Source organism: Dromiciops gliroides, chromosome 4, assembly GCF_019393635.1.
Source record: "Dromiciops gliroides isolate mDroGli1 chromosome 4, mDroGli1.pri, whole genome shotgun sequence".
Classification (NCBI taxonomy): domain Eukaryota; kingdom Metazoa; phylum Chordata; class Mammalia; order Microbiotheria; family Microbiotheriidae; genus Dromiciops; species Dromiciops gliroides.
The window spans coordinates 194,511,140-194,534,016 of record NC_057864.1 but is presented as its reverse complement, the minus strand read 5'-3'; the positions used below and the strand labels follow the sequence as shown (position 1 = coordinate 194,534,016).

The 22,877-nt window shown below is 36.9% G+C and overlaps 1 protein-coding gene across 1 annotated transcript in view; it reads left to right on the top strand.

Moving 5' to 3' along the window:
- MARCHF10 (membrane associated ring-CH-type finger 10) overlaps positions 1-22,877 on the top strand; it is a 194,675-nt gene that overhangs the window by 27,521 nt on the left and 144,277 nt on the right. The window contains 1 exon segment of the mRNA XM_043964422.1: positions 1,226-1,324. Coding sequence (XP_043820357.1) covers positions 1,226-1,324 — 99 coding nt within the window.

The window sequence follows — 22,877 nt, the reverse complement described above, 5'->3', positions numbered from 1 at the left end:
CTCCTCATTCTTCCTCAGATATCATATAATTTGCCAAACCTTGCTGTTTCAACATCCACAACATCTCTAATGATCTGGCCCCTTCTCTCTAAGAAGACCATTATCATCTCCATTCAGGCCCTCATTACCCTGCCTAGGCTATTACAACGCTTCCTATTTGGCTCCCTTGCTTCGTCTTTCCCTGCTCTCTTCTGTTCTCTCCATCTACACAATTGCTAAAGTGTTTTTTCATTAAGCTTAGATCTGACTGTGTTTCTTACCTACTCAGTTAACTCCAGTGGGCTCCCTATTATCTCTAGGATAAAATGTAAACTCTTTTTAGTTTTTAAAGCCCTTCACAACCTGAACCCACCTTAGCTCTCCATCCTCATTTATATTACTTCCCTTTCTACATCCTATAATCTAGCCAAACTGACCTCTCTCTTCCTCACATGTGGCACTCCATCTTCTTTCTGTATGCTTTCCTAGCATAGGCTATTCCCCACGGCTGTAATTTGCTCTTTCCTTCAGAGAGTCCCTGTCTGGGGCAGCTAGGTGGCACAGTGGATAGAGCACTGGCCCTGGAGTCAGGAGTACCTGAGTTCAAATCCGGCCTCAGACACTTAACACTTACTAGATGTGTGACCCTGGGCAAGTCACTTAATCCCAATTGCCTCACTAAAAACAAAACAAAACAAAACAAAACAAAACAAACCCCAGAGAATCCCTGTCTTCTTTAGGGTCCACTGAAGCACCACCTTCTGCATGAAGCCTTTCCTGATCTCCCCAAGTGCAAGTGTTCTTCCTCCAATTACCTTATATTTAACTATCTTGTATTTATTCTTTTTATATTTATTTGTTACATATGTTCTTGCTGTTTCCCTCAATAGAATGACAGCTCTTTGAGAAGAGCTATTGTTTCATTCTTTGTATCTCCAGTGCAGGAATAGCAGATACTTAAATGTGTTACTTGTTTGATTGAGAACTGGCCTTTGAAGTCAAGAGGATCTGGGTTTAGCTGACATGTACTGGCTATGTGTGATCCTTGGCAAGTTATCTTAATCTCTAAATACCCAGGGCTATATGTTGCAGAGATATACTGATCTAGGCTAATGAAGTTGTCCCTCACTGGGAAGTCACAGATCTGGTAAAAAAAAATATATCATCTTCCCTAGGTAGATTATAATGAGGGTAAACCCTGGAACAAAATGAAAACCTAAGACATAGTAACTTTTTTGTTCTTTAGGCTTGCCTGAGAAGACAGGAGAAGAAACGAGATCAATTTTGTAGGCAAGAGTCAAGTTTTGAGAGACCCCGACCTTCAAGTATATCATCTTCCAGACAGGTACTTAGCGGTCTTTATTTTTAATTTTTGTCTTTTTTTAAAAAGGAGATTGTTGCTTTATGTGAATATCAATCCAAAAAATGCTTATGTCTTTTGTGAGTAGTAAATGTTGAAAATCCTAAAATACTGTGCAGTGGCTAGAGCAGTTGGATAAGGAACTCTGAGACCTCAGTTCCAGTCATGGCTGTTATACCAACTAGCTATATCAGCATCCCCTGTCCATTTCCTCTTCTATTAAATAGTGGATTGAACAGAATGGTCTCCAAAGGACCTTTCAACTTGAAAAATCTACAGTTCTCAAAGTTGGAGGCACTGCATCTTATTCATGACCATGTTCATTGAAACCACTAAGTTTTCATTCGTAATAATTTTATATGATGAAAACTTATAAATTAGAACATGCATTTGTCATATATATATATATATATATAGAGAGAGAGAGAGAGAGAGAGAGAGAGATCATTATTTTGTTCTAGATTAAATCTACCCACCAAGAAAATTTTATCTATTCTGGTAAGGTCTGAGGACCATTAACTATGTTCAAATGATATTTGTTTACTCATTCAACACCCATTTATTCAACAAACATTTACTTAGTACCCACTGTGTACTAACCAGGGAGAATATAAAATATAATTAGACATGGTCCTTTCCCTCATGGACCATTTTAAAAGTCATTGTATATGTTGTTTTGTTTCTGCTGCCTTAATTTTGTAACACTTCAAATAAGTGAGTACTTGCTTATACTAATAGTGTTTATAGTTTTATGTTACCATACTGTTCCATGACCACCTTATGTTTTCATACTTAAAGGATCTGTCATTTTATTAGTATGGTTACTTCCCTCCACAGATAACAGACCACAGTCTCTGATTTATCAGATGGCCTTCAAGAGTTCCTGTGGCCAATAAATCAATCTTCTTGAGGCTAACCTAGTGATCAGCCTTTCCAGGTTTAGCTGGGCTGATCCTTGGCCCATTGTGGGGCCTGTACTCAAAACATTTTCAGAACTTTGCAGAACAGGCATTCCGCTGGCCTGACCTTCAAGCATCCAGGGTTGCTTTTATGCCATGATGTGGTTTCATGAATACTCTGTACCATAATTTATTAATACATTTTCCAAACACTAGATATAAGTTATTTCCAGTCTTATTTTTGTTTTTGCTACTATATATAAAACAACCATGAATATTTTTATGTAAATAATTTCTTTTTACCTTTTCATGGGGTCTTTTCGAATAAAGCTGTAGTAGTAGAATTGCTAAATTAAAGGGTAGAGCCACTTTTGTGACTATATATATGTATTTATGTATATATGTATGTATATATATATATATATATATATATATCTCCATGTTTCACTCCAAATAGTTTACACCATTCTGTAATACAAGTGTGCCAGAACACCTGCTTTCCCATACCTCTGCCAACAGTAATTTTTAAAAACTATCTTGGCCAATTCATTGGATGCAAGGTGGTGGGATCATTAGGTTGTCTCAGTGTGCATTTCTATGATTATTAGGAAACTTGAGCATTATTTTGTGTTATTATTAACTATTTGTAATTCCCTTTTAGAAAATCATCTATCCATTTCCATTGGCCGTTGCTCCCATATATCTCATAAGTATCTTGACTCTGGATGTTGTTTTATATATTTGCTGCAAATATTTTATTCCTAATCACCTTCTTTTCCATTAATTTTAGAGATATTGGTTTTTATTTTGCAGAACTTTATCATGATATACTCATCTGTTGATTTTCACTCTGTAATTTCTTTCATTTGTTTGATAAAAATATTCTTGCTCTCCATAGTTGAGACAGGTATGTTATTCCTTTTTCTTCCATTAAAATTTATTTTTAAAATATATTTAGGTCCCCAAATCCAGTTAGAGTTTATTGTGTGGTATGAGGCTTGAAATAATAATAATAATTATTAAATTACATTAAAGAAATATTCTCCTATCCATATTTATTAATGTTAGCATAAAGGAATTCTATATTTTATTAAAGGTTTTCTATGTATCTAATGATGTCATCATGTAGTCTATATTTTTGCTTTTGTTGGTGTGATTTGTTTTACTGATTATTCCTAGGTATTAAGTTATATTAGTTATATATCCTATTTAGTCATGATGAAATTTTGTATGTATTGCTGCATTCTAATTTTGAGTATTTTTAAAGAAAATATTTTTGCATTAGTGTTTATTAGTGATGCTGATCTATCATTTTCTTTCTCAGACTTGTCTAGTTCAGGGGTCACATAACCTCAAAGAAATATTTGACTAGCTCACTGTTTTTTTCTGTTTTAAATCAGTCTATATGGTATTTGCTTGTTAGAATTCACTTGTGAATTTGTCTGGACCTAGTGACTTTTTGTAGATCCACTTATTAGTGGCTTGTCTGCTTTCTCCTTCTGAGATTTGTCCATTTGGATAATTACCTTCCTAATTTGTTCTTATTTTTAATAAAAATAATCTTCAATTTCTTCTTGGCCTTTAAATATCTTAGAATAGAGCTTATGTGTAATCAATGGTCTCTGATAATTTTTAAAATTTCTTGTTTTCATAGTGCTCTCTTCTTATTTTGAATTAAATCATTTGGGTTTGCTTTCTCTTTAAAAATAGTTTCATTAGTTATTTACGAGTTTGGTCTTTTCAAAATACTAGATCTTGGATTCATGTATCATTTCAATTTTTAAAATTTTTCAATTGCATTGCTTTCTGCTTTGATCTTGGTTAGTTCTCTTTTTCTTATTTATGTTGGCATGTGGCTTTATTCTTCTTTGAACTTTTAAAAATCCATACTTCACTTCAGCAAACATTTATAGCATATTCTTCCTATGGGTAAAGGCACTGTGGTAGAGATGCAAAGGCAAAAGCAAAACAGTTTCTGGCCTCAAGGAGCATACATTCTATAGACAAGAGGGCCTGGGACACATATAATGTATACAAGCTAAGTAAATACAAAGTAGGGTATATACAAAGTAATTTCTAGGTGAAATACTAAAGATTAGGGAATCAGGAAAATCTCCCTGCAGGAGGCAGCACCTGAGCTGGGTTTTGAAGGAAGATGTGGATTCCATGAGGTGCAGGCCAGAAGGGATTGTATTCCTGATTTGAAAAGGCAAAGAGGTGGGAGACTGGGTATGATTGGGAAACAATTCGATGGTCAGTTTAACTGAAATTTAAAGTGTGTGAAGTAGGAAAGGTAAGTGGGAACCAAATTGTGAAGGATTTTTAAATACTAGGCTAAGTTTTATCCCAGATGCAAATAGGAAATCATTTTAAAGGGGAAGTGACCTGGTCTGCTCTGTTTTAGAAATATCAATTTGACAGCATTGTGGAGGACAGATCAGAGAAGGGAGAGAGTGGAAACAGGGAGAACAATTAGGTCACTGCAGTAGTTAGTAAGTTAGGTGAGAGGTGAAAAGAACCTTGAATAGGGGTTTTAAACAATGTGACTGTAGAGAAGGGGATAAATGTAAGAGATAATGAAGAAGGTGAAAGTAGAAAGACAAGATTTGATAATTAATTAGATAAAGGGATTAAGGGAAAGAGAAACAGTAATGATGAACTTAAGTGACTAGTAGGGCAGTGCTATCAACAGACAAGAGGCAATTTGGTGTAGGAATGCTTTGGGGGAGAAATAGGATGTGTTCCATCTTAGACATACTGAGTTTAAGGTACTTTGGCTATGTGCGGGTGGCTTTAGATATCTGGGAATCATCTGTATAGAAGTGATAATTGAAACCTTGCAGCTGATAAACTCAACTAGGGAGAGAGTGTAGAGAGATAAGAGAAGAGGACAGAAGAGGACAGAGCCTTGGAAGACACCAAAACTTAGAGAGCAGAAAGTTGATGATAATACAGCTCCAAAGACAGAAGAATCAGGTAGACAGGTGGGAGGAGAATCAAGAGGAAAAAAAAAAAACCGAAAAAAAAAATCCAGAGATTGAGAGAGAAGGAAGTATCCAAGGGAAGAGTGATGGGGATGTTCAGCACTGTCAGAAGCTGCAGAGAAGTTAAGGACATCAACCTCTCAAGCAAGTTGAGAGCTGAGAAAAGACATTGTATTTTGTAGTTAAGAGCCCCTTGATGACCTTGGAGAGAACAGTTTCAGTTGAATAGTGAAGCTAAAAGTCAGCTTTAAAAATTTTCTTTTTTCTTGATGAAGCCTTTTATTTTTTAAGCTGAACCTGTGATTTTATTAAGTGTAGGAGTTCCCATTTGGGAGTTTTCCCCATTAATTCAAAATCTTCGCCATATGTTCTAGCCTTAGAATTGTACAGCTTTGACAGGCCAAGTGAACTGACCAAGAATCCATTGTCAGTATGTGTCTAAAGCAGGACTTGAACTCAGGTCCTTCTGATTCAGGGCCCAGCTCTTTATCTACTTCACAGCAGTGTTTCTCAGAGAAATTTGGTGCTTTACAACTTTTGCCAAATATCATAGATTTTTGTACTATCATTTTTGATTTTTAAGAAATCTGTTATTTTTATCTAGTCATTGCTTAAAAATAATTTTTAATTTCTATATGGACCTCTATCTTTTACTCATTTTATCATTTTTATTAACAACTTAATGCATTATGATCTGTAAATATAGTGTATTAAATCTCTGTTTTTCTGTATTTACTATCTTTTTTGCAGTACATCATGTGATCAGGTTTTTTTTTCAAGTTAAATGTGTTCTTGGAAAAAAGTACATTTTCAGTAAAGTAAAAAACCAGAAAATTACATTAATATTGTCAGTTACAATCATTCTATAAAGTAGACTGTTTTGCAAAACTTTTTTAGGGCAAGGTACTGGGGGTGGTATTTGGGTATTTGTTGAAAAGTGCCAATAATATCAAAACAAAATGTTTCAAGAATATTTTCCCAAAGAATATATATTCCTTGCTTTTCTCATTCAATTTTCTCCATGTGTCTTAGTTTATTTACTCAACTATTTAATTCTATAGTGTTTTGTTGGGTTTATGTTCTAATGGAGGTATAAATGTTTCCCGCTTTTAAATTTTTAGCTATTTCCTTTTTTTGGTCTGAATTTTTTCCTTTGTGATTTGTTTTTGCAAAATTATTAGGTGCATATTTATTTTTAAATTGCATACTATTATTTTGACATATCTTTACAATGCAATATGATGTGATTTAACTCTGAAAACTTTCAGGTTTGAATTCTACTTTGAAAGTATTAGTACTCTTCCTGATTTTCATACTTTCATGGTATTGAGGTAAATTTGATATAATTTTTTCAGCTTGAATCTGTTTAACTTGATCTGGATTAAATGTATTTGTCTTGTAGGCAACATATTAATAGAAGTTATTTAAAAATCTGTCCTACAACTTTTTTGCTTTTTATTGGAAAATTCAGCCTATTTGTATTTAGTATTATATTAGTGTATTGTTTTCTTCTTCTTTTGGATTGTTAGTGTGTTAGCTGAAAATAAGTACTTCTGATTCTTATTACCATTATTAATTAAAACTTAATATGACCATTCCAGACAGTATTTCTGTATTATTTATATTTGTAACTATGGATTTCTTTAACTTGAGCTTTCACTTTGTCTAAGATAAGATAGTGGCTTTGCTTTGGGGTTATTCTGTTGTCATCCCTTTCCCCTGCTTATTTTTCTCTGTCTAGGGCATCCTTCTTCAGCATTTATTGATTTAGCTAATAGAGTACTCTAAGGTTTCCCACATTTAAAAAATACTAGCTTATCTTGATTTGAAAATCATGAGTTGTTTTAAATCCTTACACATTGGATTGTAGACTTGGTGGTTATTTAAGAATATTCTTAAAATGCATAGTCTACAAACTTTTCATGGTCTAAATGCTCCTTAAATGCTACCTTTTGCCCATATTAACTTCCTAAATTTTGCTGGGTAGATAATTCTGGGTTCCTGGTTCATATTTCTTATTGATATGTACATATTCTATTCCAATAACTCTGATAATCTATTGTATTCCTTAAGAAATTCTTTCTAATTATGATTGATGTTCCTTGGTATTTTGTTTCCATTTTACACAGCTTCTAAGATTCTTTCCATATTATCATAATCTTAAAGTTTTTATTCAAATATATCTAAATGAATTGATTTGGGATATAGTCTTATTGAATTCCTATGGATTTTTCTCCTTTATATTGTCACTTTTTAATTCTGAAAAGTTTTCTAAAATGATTGATTGGAATATAGAGTACATATTATTATTTTTTAATTTTCTATACTATCATTCTGCTACTTCTTAGCCTGTCCTTTAGGCTTCTTCCTCACTGAATCTACACATTTCCTAATTCTTTTCAATATTCAGTCAATTTCTGATTCATTTGGCTCAGTTTGATCAATTGTTCCAGCAGTATTCAGCAGCCTATGAGCTGGAGCAGAGATAACTGATAAAAGGACTGATTCAGGGTTAGGGATTTGTAATATGGGTATAAGGGAGCTAGGGAATTTAGAATATTAATAATATAATTATTGAAATAGATGACTGGCAGGGTTTGGGAGCTAAATGGAGCCATAAATGGTCTTCTAGAATGGGAGAATAAGGAAGAATTGAGAACTGGACGTAAAGAAGGTTAAAATCATGACTTTCTTTTTCTTTTTGTTATTTAGGAATGAGAAAGTGGAAGAGGGATAAAAAATGAAAGTTGTAGTCAGAAAATGAGATTTCAGAGTTTAGGATCTTAAAAATGGAGCAATTAAAAAAAATTTTTTTTTTAAATGGAGCAATTCCAGTGATGAAGAGATCCAAAGATATAGCTATGTTTACAGGTGACAGAAGTGGAATGGAGGGTATTAGAGTTGAGAAGACAATAAAGTGACTGGAAGTTAGAATTTTGAAAAGGTCATAAATATTAAATGTGAAATCTCTAAAAATGTTAGCACAGAAAAGAGTTTAGAAGAAAGTGAAACTGGTCCTAAAGTGATTGAAGAAGGTGGAATAATACTTTGGAGGTAAGTAGATGATGGTTATGAGGTTAGAATGGGATCTAAAAGGAGAGGTTCAACAAATAAATGGGAAGACAAATACTGGGCACCAGAAATGCAGAGTTGAAAAATGACATGGCACCTAGACACAAGGAATTTATAGGCAATGATGGAGGGAAGGATGAAATACAACAGATGCATAAATAAGCACAATTGAAGACATATAATATGATATGAGCAAAAGTAATGGCATGATAGATAGATAGTTAACTTCTGGTGTTGGGAAAACCTAGATTCAAATTCTTCCTTTGACCCATAGTGGTTTTGTGACCCTGGGTTAACTTCTTAGTGCCCCAGTTGTAGGGTATTTGGTGACTTGCATTGGTAGAAGGAATTTCTTTCTCCTGTCAATTGCAAGTCTGATCTGGTTATCCCTCATCCCCTCACCCCCAAGAAAAAAAAAGAAGAAAGAAAAGTGAACAAAAGAGAATGTTTTCTATCTATCTATCTATCTATCTATCTATCTATCTATCTATCTATCTATCTATCTATCTATCTATCTATCTATCTTAAAGATATAATCCTTATATCTATATATCTATATATCCTAAAGAAATGTAAAGAGAGAAAGCTCATTGTGAGTTGGTATTGGGATGGGGTTGGAGAAGGCTCTATGAAAGAAGTGCTTCTGAGTTAGGCCTTTAAGAAAGAGAAGGATTTAAACAGGTAGTGATAAGAAGAGCAAAGAGATGATGGGTTCTGCAAATGTACAAAGGCAGAAGGCAACAAGTAGCACAATATGGCTAAAACATCAATGTGTGAAGGAGAGCCATGTGAAATAAAGAAAGGTGGATTGGAGTCAGATTATGGAGGCCCTTAAATGAAAGACTAAGCAATTTGTATTTTATTTGATTAGCTCTTGGCATCTAGGGAAAGTGACATTGTCAGACCTGTGGATTAGTAAGATTTTTTGGCAGGTATGTGAGGGATAGAATGGAGGAGGAAGAGTCTAGAGGCAGGGAGACAAATTAGAAGGTCAGTAGAAGAATCTAGGTGAATATTGATGGAGACATGAAGTAAGGTGGTGGTAGTATGAGTCCAAAGGAATAGACAGATGTGAGAGACTTTGTAGAGGCAACATCAGCAGTACTTGGCAACTGATTGGATGTGGGTTGTATGTGATGGTGAGCTTCTCATAGGCACAAACTTTTGCCTCCTTTTTGTATCTTTGGCACTTAGCACAGTGCCTGGCACATAGTAGGTGCCTGATAAATGTTTCTTAATTGATTGATTGATTCATTGGTGGGACGAAGGAAAGAGAAAATTAAAGAGTAGCTAAGGTTTTAAGCCTGAATGACTGGGAAGATGGTACCATTGATGGAAATAGGGAAGCTAGGAGAAAATACAGGGTTTTTGTTTTTGTTTTTTGGAGTGGGGTGATGGCAGTATGGATTTGATTAGTTTAGTTTTGGACACATTGAATTTAAGGTATTGGAAGAGGACTGAAGGACAATGATCTTCAAGTGGTAATGGAGGAGTAAATAGTATATCACCCTTTTATAAGAAAGGATGTAGCACAACTTACTCAACAGAAAGGGAATTCCAAAGGGCACAGTAGACAGGGATCATAGAAGTAAAGAAAGAATAGCCTATGGGTTAGTAGGGCTGGTCAAAATAGCTGCCATAGTGATTTTCCTAAAGTGCATGTCTGACCATGTCACTACTCCTACTTGCTGAACTCCAGTGGCTCCCTATTAATTCTAAGATTAAATATAAAATCCTCTTGTTTGACTTTTAAAGCCGTTTACAACCTGACCCTTTCCTTTCATTCCAGCCTTACACTTTACTTCTCCTTTCCATGTAATTTCATGACCCAGTAACCCTGGCCTTTTTGCTGTCCCTTCCACGAGACATTCCATCTCCTGACTGGGCATTTTCACTGGCTATCCCCCATACATAGAACGTTCTTCCTCCTTGTCTCTGCCATCTGGCTTCCCTGGGCTTCCTTCAAGTATTACCTAAAATTCCTCTTGAAAAACGAAGGACAAACAAAATTCCATCCTTTGCAAGATTTTCCTAGTCCCTCTAAATGCTAGTGCCTGCCCCTGAGATTACTTTCAGTTTACCCTGTTTATATCTTGTTTGTATGTAGTTTCCTGCACATTCTTAAAATGTAAATTCCTTGAGGGCAGGGAGTGCTTCAAATATAGTAAGCATTTAATACATGCTTGTTGACTTGTTATTGAGTAGAAAAACAGCTTGGTTAGAACTCTGCTTTAAAAGTATCCCTTTGGCAGATTTGTGGAGGATAGATTGGAAACGTGGAAGACTTGAGAAAAGGAAAACAATTAGGAATTGATAGTCCGGGCAAAAAGTGATGAACTCTTGAACTAGAATGGTAGCTGTGTAAATGGAGAGAGTGGATAGGTATGAGAGATGTGGAAAATCAAGATAACCTTGGTAACTGATTGGATATGTGGGGTAAGGAGAGAATGAGGATTTAAGAATGATTTTGAACTTGGGTGACTACAAGGATTGTGATGCTCTTAACAGAAATAGGGAAGCTCAGAAGAGGAATGGGTTTTTTGGAAAAGGTAAGTTCTGTTTTAGACATGTTGTATTTGACTGGATTTCCAGTTGGAAATGCCCAATAGGTAATTAGTGATTCAGGACTGGAACTCAGAAGAATATCCTCCTCATAGATGTAATTACTAAACAGATGAGTGAATGGAAACTTTTTAAATTTATATTTTAAATTTTAATAAATTAGTTTAATTTGTTATATTACATTAATGAAAACAGATTTTCTCTCCCACCTCACTGTTAAACAAAAACCTAAAAAACCCTTGTTATAAATATGCATAGTCAGACAAAACAAATTCCTATATTGGTTGTGTCCAAAGATATATTTCTTATTTTGTACCATAACTTTATCACTTCTCTTACAGGAGGAGGGTAAAAATGATTCATTATAAGTCCTTTGGAACCATGGTTCATTATTGTGTTGATCAGAGTACTCAAGTCTTTGAAGGTTTGTTTTTAAAGTGTTATTATCAAAATTATTTTCTTGGCTCTTCTCACTTTACTTTGCATCAGTGTAGAAAGGACTCCCCGCTTTTTTTCTGAAACTGTCCTCTTCATCATTTCTTATGGCACAATAGTAACCTGTTATATTTATATACCATAATTTGTTCAGCCATTCCCTAATTGATGGACATCCCCCCTTAGTTTCCTTCTTTGTTAGGACCCATACATAAGGGTCCTTTTCCTCTTTGATCTCTTTGGTGGGTGGAATGGGCCTTGTACTGTTATATCATTGGGTCAAAGGGACATAGGCACAGTTTAGTAACTTTTGGGGCACAGTTCCAAATTGCTTCCCAGAATGGCTGGACCAACTCACAGCTCTACCAACAGTATATTAATGTGCTTGTTTTTCTTCAAGGCCCTTAATATTTATCATTTTTTGTCAACTTTGCCAATTTGATAGATGATGTGTAACTGTAGAGTTGCAGTTCTCTAATTTTTAGTGATTTGGATGATTTTTTCATATAACTATTGATAGCATGTATTTCTCCCTTTGAAAACAGCCTACTCATTTCCTTTGATCATTTATCTGTTGAAGAATGGCTCTTATTCTTTACAAATTTGAATAAGTCCCTGATATGTCCTAGAAATGAAACCTTTATCAATGAAACTTGCTGCAAAGATTCCCCCCTGCCCCCACTAGGTATTTGTTTTTCTTCTAATCTTAGGTGTATTGATTCTGTTTGTTCAAAATTTTAAACAATTTTTAAAAATCAAAATCGTTTGATTTTATCTTCTATGATCTTCTCTGTCCCTTGTTTGGTCATGAAATCTTTCCTTATCCATAGCCCTGAAAGGTAATTTCTTCTTTGCTTCTCTAATTTATGCTAATTAGTGCTCAGAAATCTCAGTCTGACTGTTCTGGGACTTTCAGGGCTTGCCCATCTATGATTAGAGTCCTGAAGAGGTCCAGAGGGCCACTAATATCTGGGGGCCAATCTTAATTTAAAGGGATACTCATATAAGTGCCACTGACTCCTAGGAATACCTTAGGCCAGATTAACATTAATATGAAAGGAAATTAGACCTGGAATTGGTTTAGCATTTAGCACAATTCATTAATACTAATGTACTAGGGCTGTCTGTGTCAATCACTAGGGTAGTAAGGAATCATGTGAATATTAAGACAGTTGGAAAGGGTATTGCTTTCTATAGCCAATTAATCCAGCTGGAACCTATGTTAACTGGCATAAAATTCTGAAAAAATTTTGTTACCTTCTTGATTTCTATTCTGAAAACTCTAGGTAAAAATTCTATCTGTGTTTTATGGAGGCAAGTTCAACTTGCAACTACCTGGGTAGTTAGAATATAATTCAATTCTCTGGTGAATTGGTTCATCATATGCAGAACTTCTGTGGTGTGATGATGATTTTAGTGGCATGCCACTACCACAAAGGGGAGATGTGATGAAGATATCTTGATTTTGGGGGGCAAGTTTTATTGTCTCACAAATCACAACTCAGATTGTCCTAATGGCTGCAGGGCAACATAGGCAAGTAATAAAGACATTATGTCAATGTCAGTGTCAGAACAGCACTTCCAAATACTTCAGTGGATGTGAAGTATTTGGAAGCGATTACTCCTTCAGCTGCACCATGAGTGTGGGAGACTCCGGAGTGCTGGATATTGTACTGACCATCACTGTCCCTGCATATCCTTTTCATCCTGTTTACTGATGCTGATAGATGTTCATTGTTGTCCCTAAAGGGAATAAGATACTTATGAGAGGCAGTACTCAAAATAAAGCTCAGAATAAATTAAAATAGTGGAAGCCACAAGGCCTGCATACATTCCTAAGTAATGAAATCCTCTCAAAGATTTTAAATAATGAATTATCAACAGTGTGGGGCAGTGGTGTCAAACTGAAGTAGAAATGGGGGCTACTAATCTATTCATATGGATCCCTGTGGGCTGCATTTTGACTTAGTTTTAAAACATAATATTATCTATGTTTTATTACATTTTCCTTTATTTGATTAAATATTTACCAGTTACAGCTTAATCTGGTTCAGGCTTTGCTCAGGAGTGTTGTGGGCCATTTGTAACCCGTATGCAGTGTGTTTGACACCTCTGGTATGGGATACCTGACCGGAAATCAGAAACCTTCAGGACCATCTCTGCCATTAATATGCTGTGTGATGTTGGGAAAGTCACTTTCTGAGCCTCTTTTCTCATGAATAAAATGGGCATAAGAATGCCTGACCTTTCATTCCAGATTTGTTGTGAGTATTAAATGATATGAAAGCTGTAATGCAGATATTATACAGATAAAAGGTGTTTTGCTACTATTATTTTGCTGTTGTTGTTGCCATTATTATTATTAAGTTTTTTACCTCAGTGTCGTCCTCTATAACATGCAAAGGATAAATTAATTCTGGATTTCTGAACCTGGGGTCCATGAACTTTTTAAAAAATATGTCGACAACTGTCTTTCAGTATAATTAATTTCCCTTGTAATCCCATGTATTTTATAGTTTTAGAACCTCATTCTGAAAAGGGCTCCATGAGTTTCACCAGGATGACAAAGGACATCTATGACACAAAAAAGGTTAAGAACACTTGGATTAGATGATCTCTGTAAGGTCACTTCCATCTCTGACGTTCTATAGCTCTGTGAATAATTGCTCCTTCAGCTATGAGTGAAGGGTAGCAGGTAACTAGACATCCTGTGTCTTTAGCTTACTTCTTAGGCTAAATTTATAATACTCCAATAGACCTGTGATCTCATCAGTGTAGGAATTACATCCAGTCATGCGGTTCCCCCCACCCTATGCCTGTCCATCCTGTGTGACTCTCCTCCATGCTCTCCCTTCAGTTCACCTTGGGGCATCTCTCTCGCGTGCTTTGACATCATGAGGATGCCTGTTCAGTGCACAAACTGCCATCATTTACTCGTTGCTCTTGTTTCATGACCCGCCCATCATCTCTTTTCTTTGAAGACATCCTTTACACTGCTTCACCCATGTAACTCTTTTTGTGTGTGATGGATGACAGCCTTCTCACACCCACTATGCACCTCTTCATTGCCCTTTGTGTAATCATCTACTTCATTTCTTTGCTGATTTGATTGTCCCATGACTGTTGGAAGAATATTGGTGTTAAAAACACGGGCCTTTGTTTCAGGGAGAAGCTTGGAGACAAGTATTATATGAGTGGAAAAGGCACTGGATTTGGAATCAGATAACTCAGGTGAAAGTTATCCCTGGCACTTAACTACCTGTGAATTTGGGCAAGTCAATGAACCTCTATGGCACTCAGTTTCCTCATCTGTAAAATGAAAGTATTGCACTGAATGGTCTCTAAGGCCCCTTCTAGCTCAAAATCTTTGATCCTATGATACTATGTTATTAAAAGAACTTTATAATCACCCAAAGACAGTCCAACATCCTCTCTTTCTCCTATTTGTTTCTGGACTCTGTATGGGTAAAATAATTGTATATTAAATATATACATACACACAAATATACACATATACATATCTACATATCTACATACATATACATATATGTACATATAAGCATATATATATACACACTTAGTAGAGGACCACTATGTGTTATCCATCCAGCTGCATATCATTGAATGGATAATAAGCATTCTGTCTCAAAAACTTGCCTAAGTTTAGTACAGTGTAAGTTTCTTAGTGCCTAGCACAGTGCTTGGCATATGCGGAATAGGGATTGGACATATTAGGGAATTCCTGGATGAGGAAACTCCTTTTACTGATGTAGATTGGAATCTTCTCTGAAACTTATTGTTTTAGATAGTTGCTTAGAGCACAGGAATAGTAAATTACTTGCCCAAGGTCACACAGCTAGTAGTCGTCAGAGGCAGGATTTAAACCTAGACCTTCATGGTTCTGAAGCCAGCTCTTTATCCACTGTGTTGCCACTATAAATTCTTGTTGAATTGAACTATGTTTATTTACTTTCTTTATAATCACAAATCCCCCTACGAAATATTTTGAAATCACATTAGAATTTAAAATTTAAATAGCCAAGTGAAAAAGGCTCAAGTTTCCTCTTTACCCACTTAGTGACCATTTAAATAAAGTAAAAAGGAAAATAGTCTCTTTTTACAAGGTCAGAAAGAAGCAAGACAGCACATTTAAACTGGAAGGGAATTTGGAACATTGTTTGACCAGGAGAGTTCATCACAGGGAATTCTCTAGGAAATTGTAAAGTTAGGCACTAGTGGCTGGGATCAAGTTGTGACATCTTGCTATCTCACCCAGATTTTTGCAGAAGAGGGAAGGAGCAGGAGTATTTCACTAAGCCCTTGGATCTCATACAAAATGAGCAGCAAAAGCTTCCTTGTAGCCCAGCATGTCTGAAAGGAGAATGATGCTATCGGCACCTCTTTCAGTATCTTTTAAGAGAGCATGTTCTTTGCTGAGAGGGAGATTGTGGTCTGTCAGTGAGAGCCTTTAACTCATAGAAGATATTACCACAGTCTTTCCTGCACTGAACAACTAGAGACTTCTTCTGTTTTGCAAGAACACTGTGCTTTACTCATGAGAGGTAGGATAATTCATCAACAGTGACTAAGCAATCAAGAATTGATAATCTGGATCAGAAGTACCTGACTACACAATGAAAAAAAGATGTCATCTGCTATGTGACTTCCAAGAACCATCTCGCCTTGCTCAAATCTGGCTACAGTTAATAAGATTGCCTGAATCACTCCTACAGGAAAGGTAAGCTTAGTATGAAAATTGTCTCTTAGTGAAAAACAAGAATTTGCATTATTTATGTTAAGGAATAGGCTACACAAACTTGGGGGGGTGAGGAAGGATGCCATTATTCTCCTTGTATGTGCCTTTAATCAAGTAACTCGAGAAAAAAGTCATCCGGAACTAGTTAAAGTATAAAAATGATATGCATGAGAGTTGCAAAGGTTGGGAAAAGTTGGGAATGTGATCAGAACCAAAATAGCTTTGTGGAGGGAAGTTGTTACATTTCCCAGTCCTTGACCCATCATTACTTTATGATATATAATACATTATTACCCTGCACATAGTGATGATGTGTTTTGCATTGTGTTTTTACAATACCCTATGTGTGTTTGCATGACTGTACCCTATGCTGCTTATAACACCATAATCATCTGTTCTTTTACCTTCCTGTTCTACCATTAAATCTTCAATGATAGCCTTTGATTCAAGGATTAATATAGTCTCAGCATTTGTGGGGGAAATTTTAATACAAGATTTATGATTTATGGAAACTTGCCATTTCAGAGACTAATTCCTCTTACAATGAGCTTGATGGAGATGGTTCAACTCCATCATGCAGGCCCTGGAGAGAACAGGAGGAGAGACAGGTACATGTAAGATACCCTGATGGAGGCTGAGAGAACAGCCAAATACATTCAGGAAGTCCATAGTTTGCTTATGAGAGCAGCTATGTAGAGCACAATTGCTGGACATAGTCCAGTTTCTTCCTCTCTCACTCCAAAAATGGTCTGGTGTCATGTTAGCCCTAACACATGCACCTGGTTTAACTTAACTTGGCTTTTTCACTCAATCTGGTGGCATGGTCAGAATCCATCCACCTGAGGCCTAGCATAATTATTAGATGTCTATGCACCACGAGATGTGGTGTGGTAACCTTTCCATAACATTTTCAGGTGTCATCATAGACACATAACTAAATTTGGCCTTGATCCAGACATATAGTGGTAAAAAGTGTTAGTAATGTCATAATCGTCTCAATTTTGTATTGCGTATGGATATGAGTATCCTCCAAAGGGGAGACTCTAATATGCTGTATATATCAAGTTTAAATTTTTTTTGTATATTTTGAAGAACTTTCATTATTTAATTTGAACATTTTTGCTAAAGATTAATGAAAATCCAGCAGTTCCAGAGACAACCAGAATGCATAGACAGCCAGAATCCAGACCAGAGTCCAGTTCCCCTGATGACATCTCAAACCCTCCTTTGAAGACAAGATTTTAAGGACTTTAAATGGACATTTCTGGTTTTTTGTTTTTCCTTCTGTTACTATATACATCATCTGTAATATGTATTTTCCCTTTCCTATATTGTTATTAGTATATTGTTTGTCAGCATTGGTTATGATATTCTGTTATTTTTTTATTTATTGTTTATAGTTTATTATTTATTGTTCCATCAAGGAAACACCCTGTGTTTCTTTTTTTGTGTGGGGGGCAATGGGGGTTAAGTGACTTGCCCAGGGTCACACAGCTAGTAAGCACCTCATGTTTCTTGTTGAAACAAAGGGGAGAATGTAAAGAATTAATTGTTATTTGAGGTTTTTATGACCCCATCTTTTGGCTAGAATAAAAAAAAAACCTTGGTGCAGGCACCGACCTGGGGCTTTGCAAACTGCACAGTGCTCCACCCACTGGTTGTAGCCGTTGTCATGGCGCTGGCACCTCATGTTATCACCACTCGCTGACACCTACATGGGCCTGGCAAAATTAGTATGATTGAAAGCCTAGTGAGGGCAGTCATGTGACTATCAGAGTGGCCAGCCAATTGGCTGGGGGCTGTATGTGGTCAGCCTGGGTTCTGCTGGGAAGAAGGGAGGTTTTCTGCCATTCTAGCGTGAAGCTGGAAGGCGACAGGAGGCTACTGTGTGTTCTCAGCTGTTTCCTGGTCGTTGGTGTTGTTCAGGTTTTGGTTTAATTTCCCTTTCCCCATTTTATTTCCTTTCCCTTGATCCTACTGATCCTGTTTGTGTTTTTCTAAGTCATTCTTGTTAAATAAGTCCTGCTCTGTTTTGAGGGAGGCTACTGGTCTCCTTCCTTGCTCCAATATTGCGGCGAGTCCCCTAGCTAACACTCCCCAATTAAACATTGGTCCCTACAGTCCTCTTAATTTTTTTTAGTGTTGTGTGAAAGTTGTCACAAGTCTTAAATACATATAAAACTAGGTCTGAACATCATATTTCTTCTTTATTTCAATCTTGTCTAATATTGAATTTCTTTTATGTGTAGGTTCTTTAATATTCTAGGCCTATGCTAAATTAATTATACTTTTTTAGTCGCCCAAGAATTTTAACCTTTGGAGTTAAAATCCCTTATAATACTGTGTGTGTCACAATATATCCTCTCTCTAGAATGGATTGTCAACTCTCAAGGCAAGAATGGAGACCAAAGACCAGAGGAAATGGCTCCCACATATGGTATATTTTCCAGCCTGGATTATACTAAGTGGAGAAATTTGCAGCCAGGTCTTTGATGTATGGATTTTGTTTGCTCTGGGTCAATCACCATATAATTTTTGTTGGAGTATTACTTTATCTAGTTAGTTCCTAGTTTTGTGTTCAGTTTTACATGTTTAGCAGTGTTTGAGGGGCCTACGTGTGTGTGAGAAGACAGGGAAAATCATAACTTCAGAAGATAGCATCTAGAGATTGGATGCTGGACCTTTTTGAAAAGATAATCTTCACCATAAAATGAAAAGTTCACTAGAGGTGAGGGTACAAACCCAGAAAAGGGGGAAAAGAGGTGCTCTTTATTTGACACTGCTAAAACCACATTAGTAGCTATTCAATCAGTAAGCTTTTCTTAAGTGCCTACTTAGTGCCTATCTGCAAGAGCACAGCGCTTGAGCAAAGTCTTGTAGGAAACAAGGGATTCTAAGAGGTAGAAATGAGGCATTTTAGGCTTGGGGAAAAGCCATTGCAAAGCATGGAGAGAGGTGTGTGTGTGAGGAGTATCAAGGCAGCCAGTTTGTCCAGATCACAGAGTACAGGAAGAGGAGTCATATATAATAAGACTGGAAATGCAGGTAGGGCTCAAGTTGTTAAGGGCTTCAAATGCTAAGCTAGGCATTTATATTTTATTTTAGAGCAGGGGTCCTTAATCATTTTTGTGGCACAACCTCCTTTGTCAGCTTGATGAAACCTATGGACCCCTTTTCAGAATAATGTTGGGATTTTTAAAAATTCATAATAGAGGTTAGTGGAAATAAAGATATAATTTATTTTTTCCATCCAAGATCACAGATGCCCAGAATTCTATCCGTGAACCCCTTGGGAACTCTGTGGATCCCAGAATAAGAGCCCTGGTCTTAGAGGCAGTCACTAGAGTTTACGGAGGTAAGGAAGGGTCAGACCTGTGCTTTAGGAAAGGCAGTTTGGCTGGTATGTGGAGGAGAGATTGGAGGCAGAAAAACCAGTTGGGAGACAAGTGCCTCCTGATTTCTAGGTGAGAAGTGTATGTATGTGGAGAGAAGGAATCATCAGATGTAAAAGAAGAATCTCAGGTAGAAGTGCCTGAGAGAGAGCCATGGCAAGGGTATTTATTTGAGCTACCAGGGGGTCAGATACTCCAGTCAACCAGATCAAGTTCAAAGATTAAGCTAGTCCAGCTTACTGAGTGTCTTACCCAGAGTAGTCTCTGAAAGAATTTCTTTTTCACAGTATCTGTCATTCTTGGCTGAGAGATAGATGGCTCTTCCCAGGAATTAAAAAGTTTAACGGCGAGTGAGGATTCTGATATTTCAGATAGAAACATAACTGAATTTACAGTTCTGTGCAAAGGAAAACTTAAAATGCTCCAAAGTAGCCCCAGTTTTTCCTTAGTAATATAACTTATTCTTATTTTATATTTTAATAGATATAATTCATTGTCCTGAGTGTTTTTTCCTTATCATTAGAATGAAATGAATATTTCTCATTTATTTAGTTATTTGTGAATGTCGTTGTTGTTGTTTGTCTTTTGTTCTCAAAGAGGACCATGATATCAGGAGGTGATATGGCTTGCACTGAATTAGATTTAAATGAGGGAGGGCTATGCAAAGTCACCAGACTCATTTTCTCCTCCAGAGCCATCTGGGTCCAGTGGCAAGATATACACCAGGATGACTGGAAATGATTCCAAATGTTTGAGGCATTTGGGGTTAAGTGACAAGTATCTGAGACCGGATTTAAACTCATGTCCTTCTAACTCCGGGGCCAGTGCTCTATGCACAGCGCCAGCAGCTAGGTGGCATAGTGGATAGAGTACTGGCCTTGAAGTTGGGGGTACCTGAGTTCAAAATCTCATCTCAGATGCAACCAGAGCCCACCCCACTCAACTTTAAAACCCTTCATTACCTCATGTTCAGCATGGAGTGTTTTGGATAATTTTAATTATGTAAATATGGCTCAAATTCCCATTCCATTACATACTCTATTCATAATCTCTGCAAGAGCCACAAATCAAATAACAAAGTAATTAAGGCAGAAATGCAAGGTAATTCGAACAAGAAAATAAATAGGCCAGTAGAAAAATTCTCTGCCCTCCTTCCCCTATACACAAATAGTTGCAACCTCCTAAAGACATCAGTAGGAAAGTAACTAGCTCCTTGGAAAACTCAGATGCTAAAATATATTTCTATGCTGACATTAAGATCTCCTAAAGCCTACTGGATGCTGGAATTCATCTGATCTCTTGCAACAGGCTGTCATATCCCTTCACATGGAATCAGTTGCCTAAATTCTCCTCCCCTACGTTCTCTTGAGCCATAGGGAGGTTAGGCTATGGTGCTTGCATTTCCTACTCAGAAAACCATGTCCCATGGCATCGGACTATTTCAGCTTTCCACTGTCTTTATTATATTCTATAGCGGACAAGAAAGCTGAATTACTGAATTTGTATCAGCCTCCTCCCCCCTACTTCTCTCTTCAACCCAGCTCATGCCTTTTGATACAATGAGAAGGGGCAGGAATCAACCATTAATTATGGGCAATGATGTTGTATGAAATGCAGTCTGATATGCCCCTGTTATCTCTTCCCTTCATTAAAAGGTTAACGGTCCTTGAAGGTTACATATATACTGTTCCAGGTACATATGTCATAAAACATCTCTTCATTTTAATATAGTACAGTTATAAGCAATCATCCTCAATACATGGGCCGCATGTAGGTATAGCATAGGTATCCTTCAAATAAAAGTTCATCGAGGGCACATGGGTCATGTGCTTGAACAATATAACAGCATTAAAAGTCAGAGGTATAGGTATAATAGATCAAATACATAGATTAAATGGATCCATAACATATATTGTAGTTTCATGCAAAGTGCACAGCCCCTTCACCTCACTTGCGGCATTAACTGGTGCTTAACTTCTTTGCCTGTTGCCACTGGTGCATCATATGTCAGCCTGGTCATTGTCCAGATTGTCCTGGCATTTCTGCAGGAACCCATTGTTATTTCTATGCCCTTGGCATCTTCAGCCCCACCAGCCTGTAGTCTGGTGTTTGGCCCTGGCTGATTGTCACTGTCTCTGGTCCTTAATGAGTAACACTGTATAAGTGGCCTGTTTTCATGGGGTCTCCAAATCTGGATTAATAAGAAAGAGTTGACTTTTGGATGCCACTTCTTTGGGAACAGAGTTCCTCCTCTGTTTGGGGCAGTCTTGGCAGACTTCCTTGAGCCTCAAGGGTGCCAACATGTAGTTTTTCTCTTTGTTAAAATCATGGTCCAGAGCTTTTCTATTTTTGCCAACTGTCCATCTGTTTCTGGTGGGTGGGCCCTTTTCAAAAACTGCTCCCTTACGCTTGATATCCTGCGTGGCCAGGGAGTGTAATTAATTCCTTTATATGCAGCAAGTGGTTTGGAAGTATTATTTTTGTAGGGCTCCAGTCATTCTCTAGGACTATTTTGTAGACTGTCAAGATGGCTCAGTCTTTCAGCTACTTAGTATGGGGTAGTTCTTTACCAGTTCATTACCTTGTGTTTTCTCTAGACATCAAGATTTCATAGCAGGACTCTATGCTTTGGCTGGAGTTCCGGTAGAGAACTTAAGTATGACACTGTCCCTTGTTGCTTTCTAAGCTCTTCTGGGATAAAGCCATAGCTAGGTGATGGACCTGTTTAATTGATCTCTCTCCAAACATCAGCACATGTCCCTGTGGCATTGCTTTTGGTGGCCTTATCGGCACGCACCAGAAAGACAATGTGCTTCCTACACTTACCCTCCTGCTCGGGCCTCATGGTCCCTGCTGTGTCCAAGACTATTGATTAAAATCCATGGGCTGTGGCTCTCCTTAAGAATGGTGAGAAGAAGCTCTAGACATCTTTATTTCTTTTAACCTTAATTCTTAGGCAAAAGATAGAGTGCTGAATCTGGAGACAGGAAGCCCTGGGTTCAAATTTGGCTTCAGATCCTTGGTAAGCTGTGTGACCCTGGGCAACTCACTTAACTTCTCTCAGCCTCAGTTTCCTTGATTATAAAATGGAGATAATGATAACACCCACATTTCAGGATGATAAAGTGCTTAGCACAGTGCCTGGCATACAGTATGTATTTAGTAAATGCTTCTTTCTTTCCTTCCTTTCAAGACTCACCTCCTTTATTAGTTTGCTCACAAAAATGTAGCCTTGACCATTGTGAATCCAGGAAAGAAAGCCACACATTGAGAAATATTTCTCTCATGACAAGTTGACTAAGAAAGAAGCTTCCTGGTTCCTGGTTGGATAGGCCTATGTATACTAGATTAAATGATGTCACCACTAGGATGTTGCTATGTTCTGTCTAGCCTCTTCCAAAGAGAAGATGTTTATACACACCAGTCAGTAGCACTTGG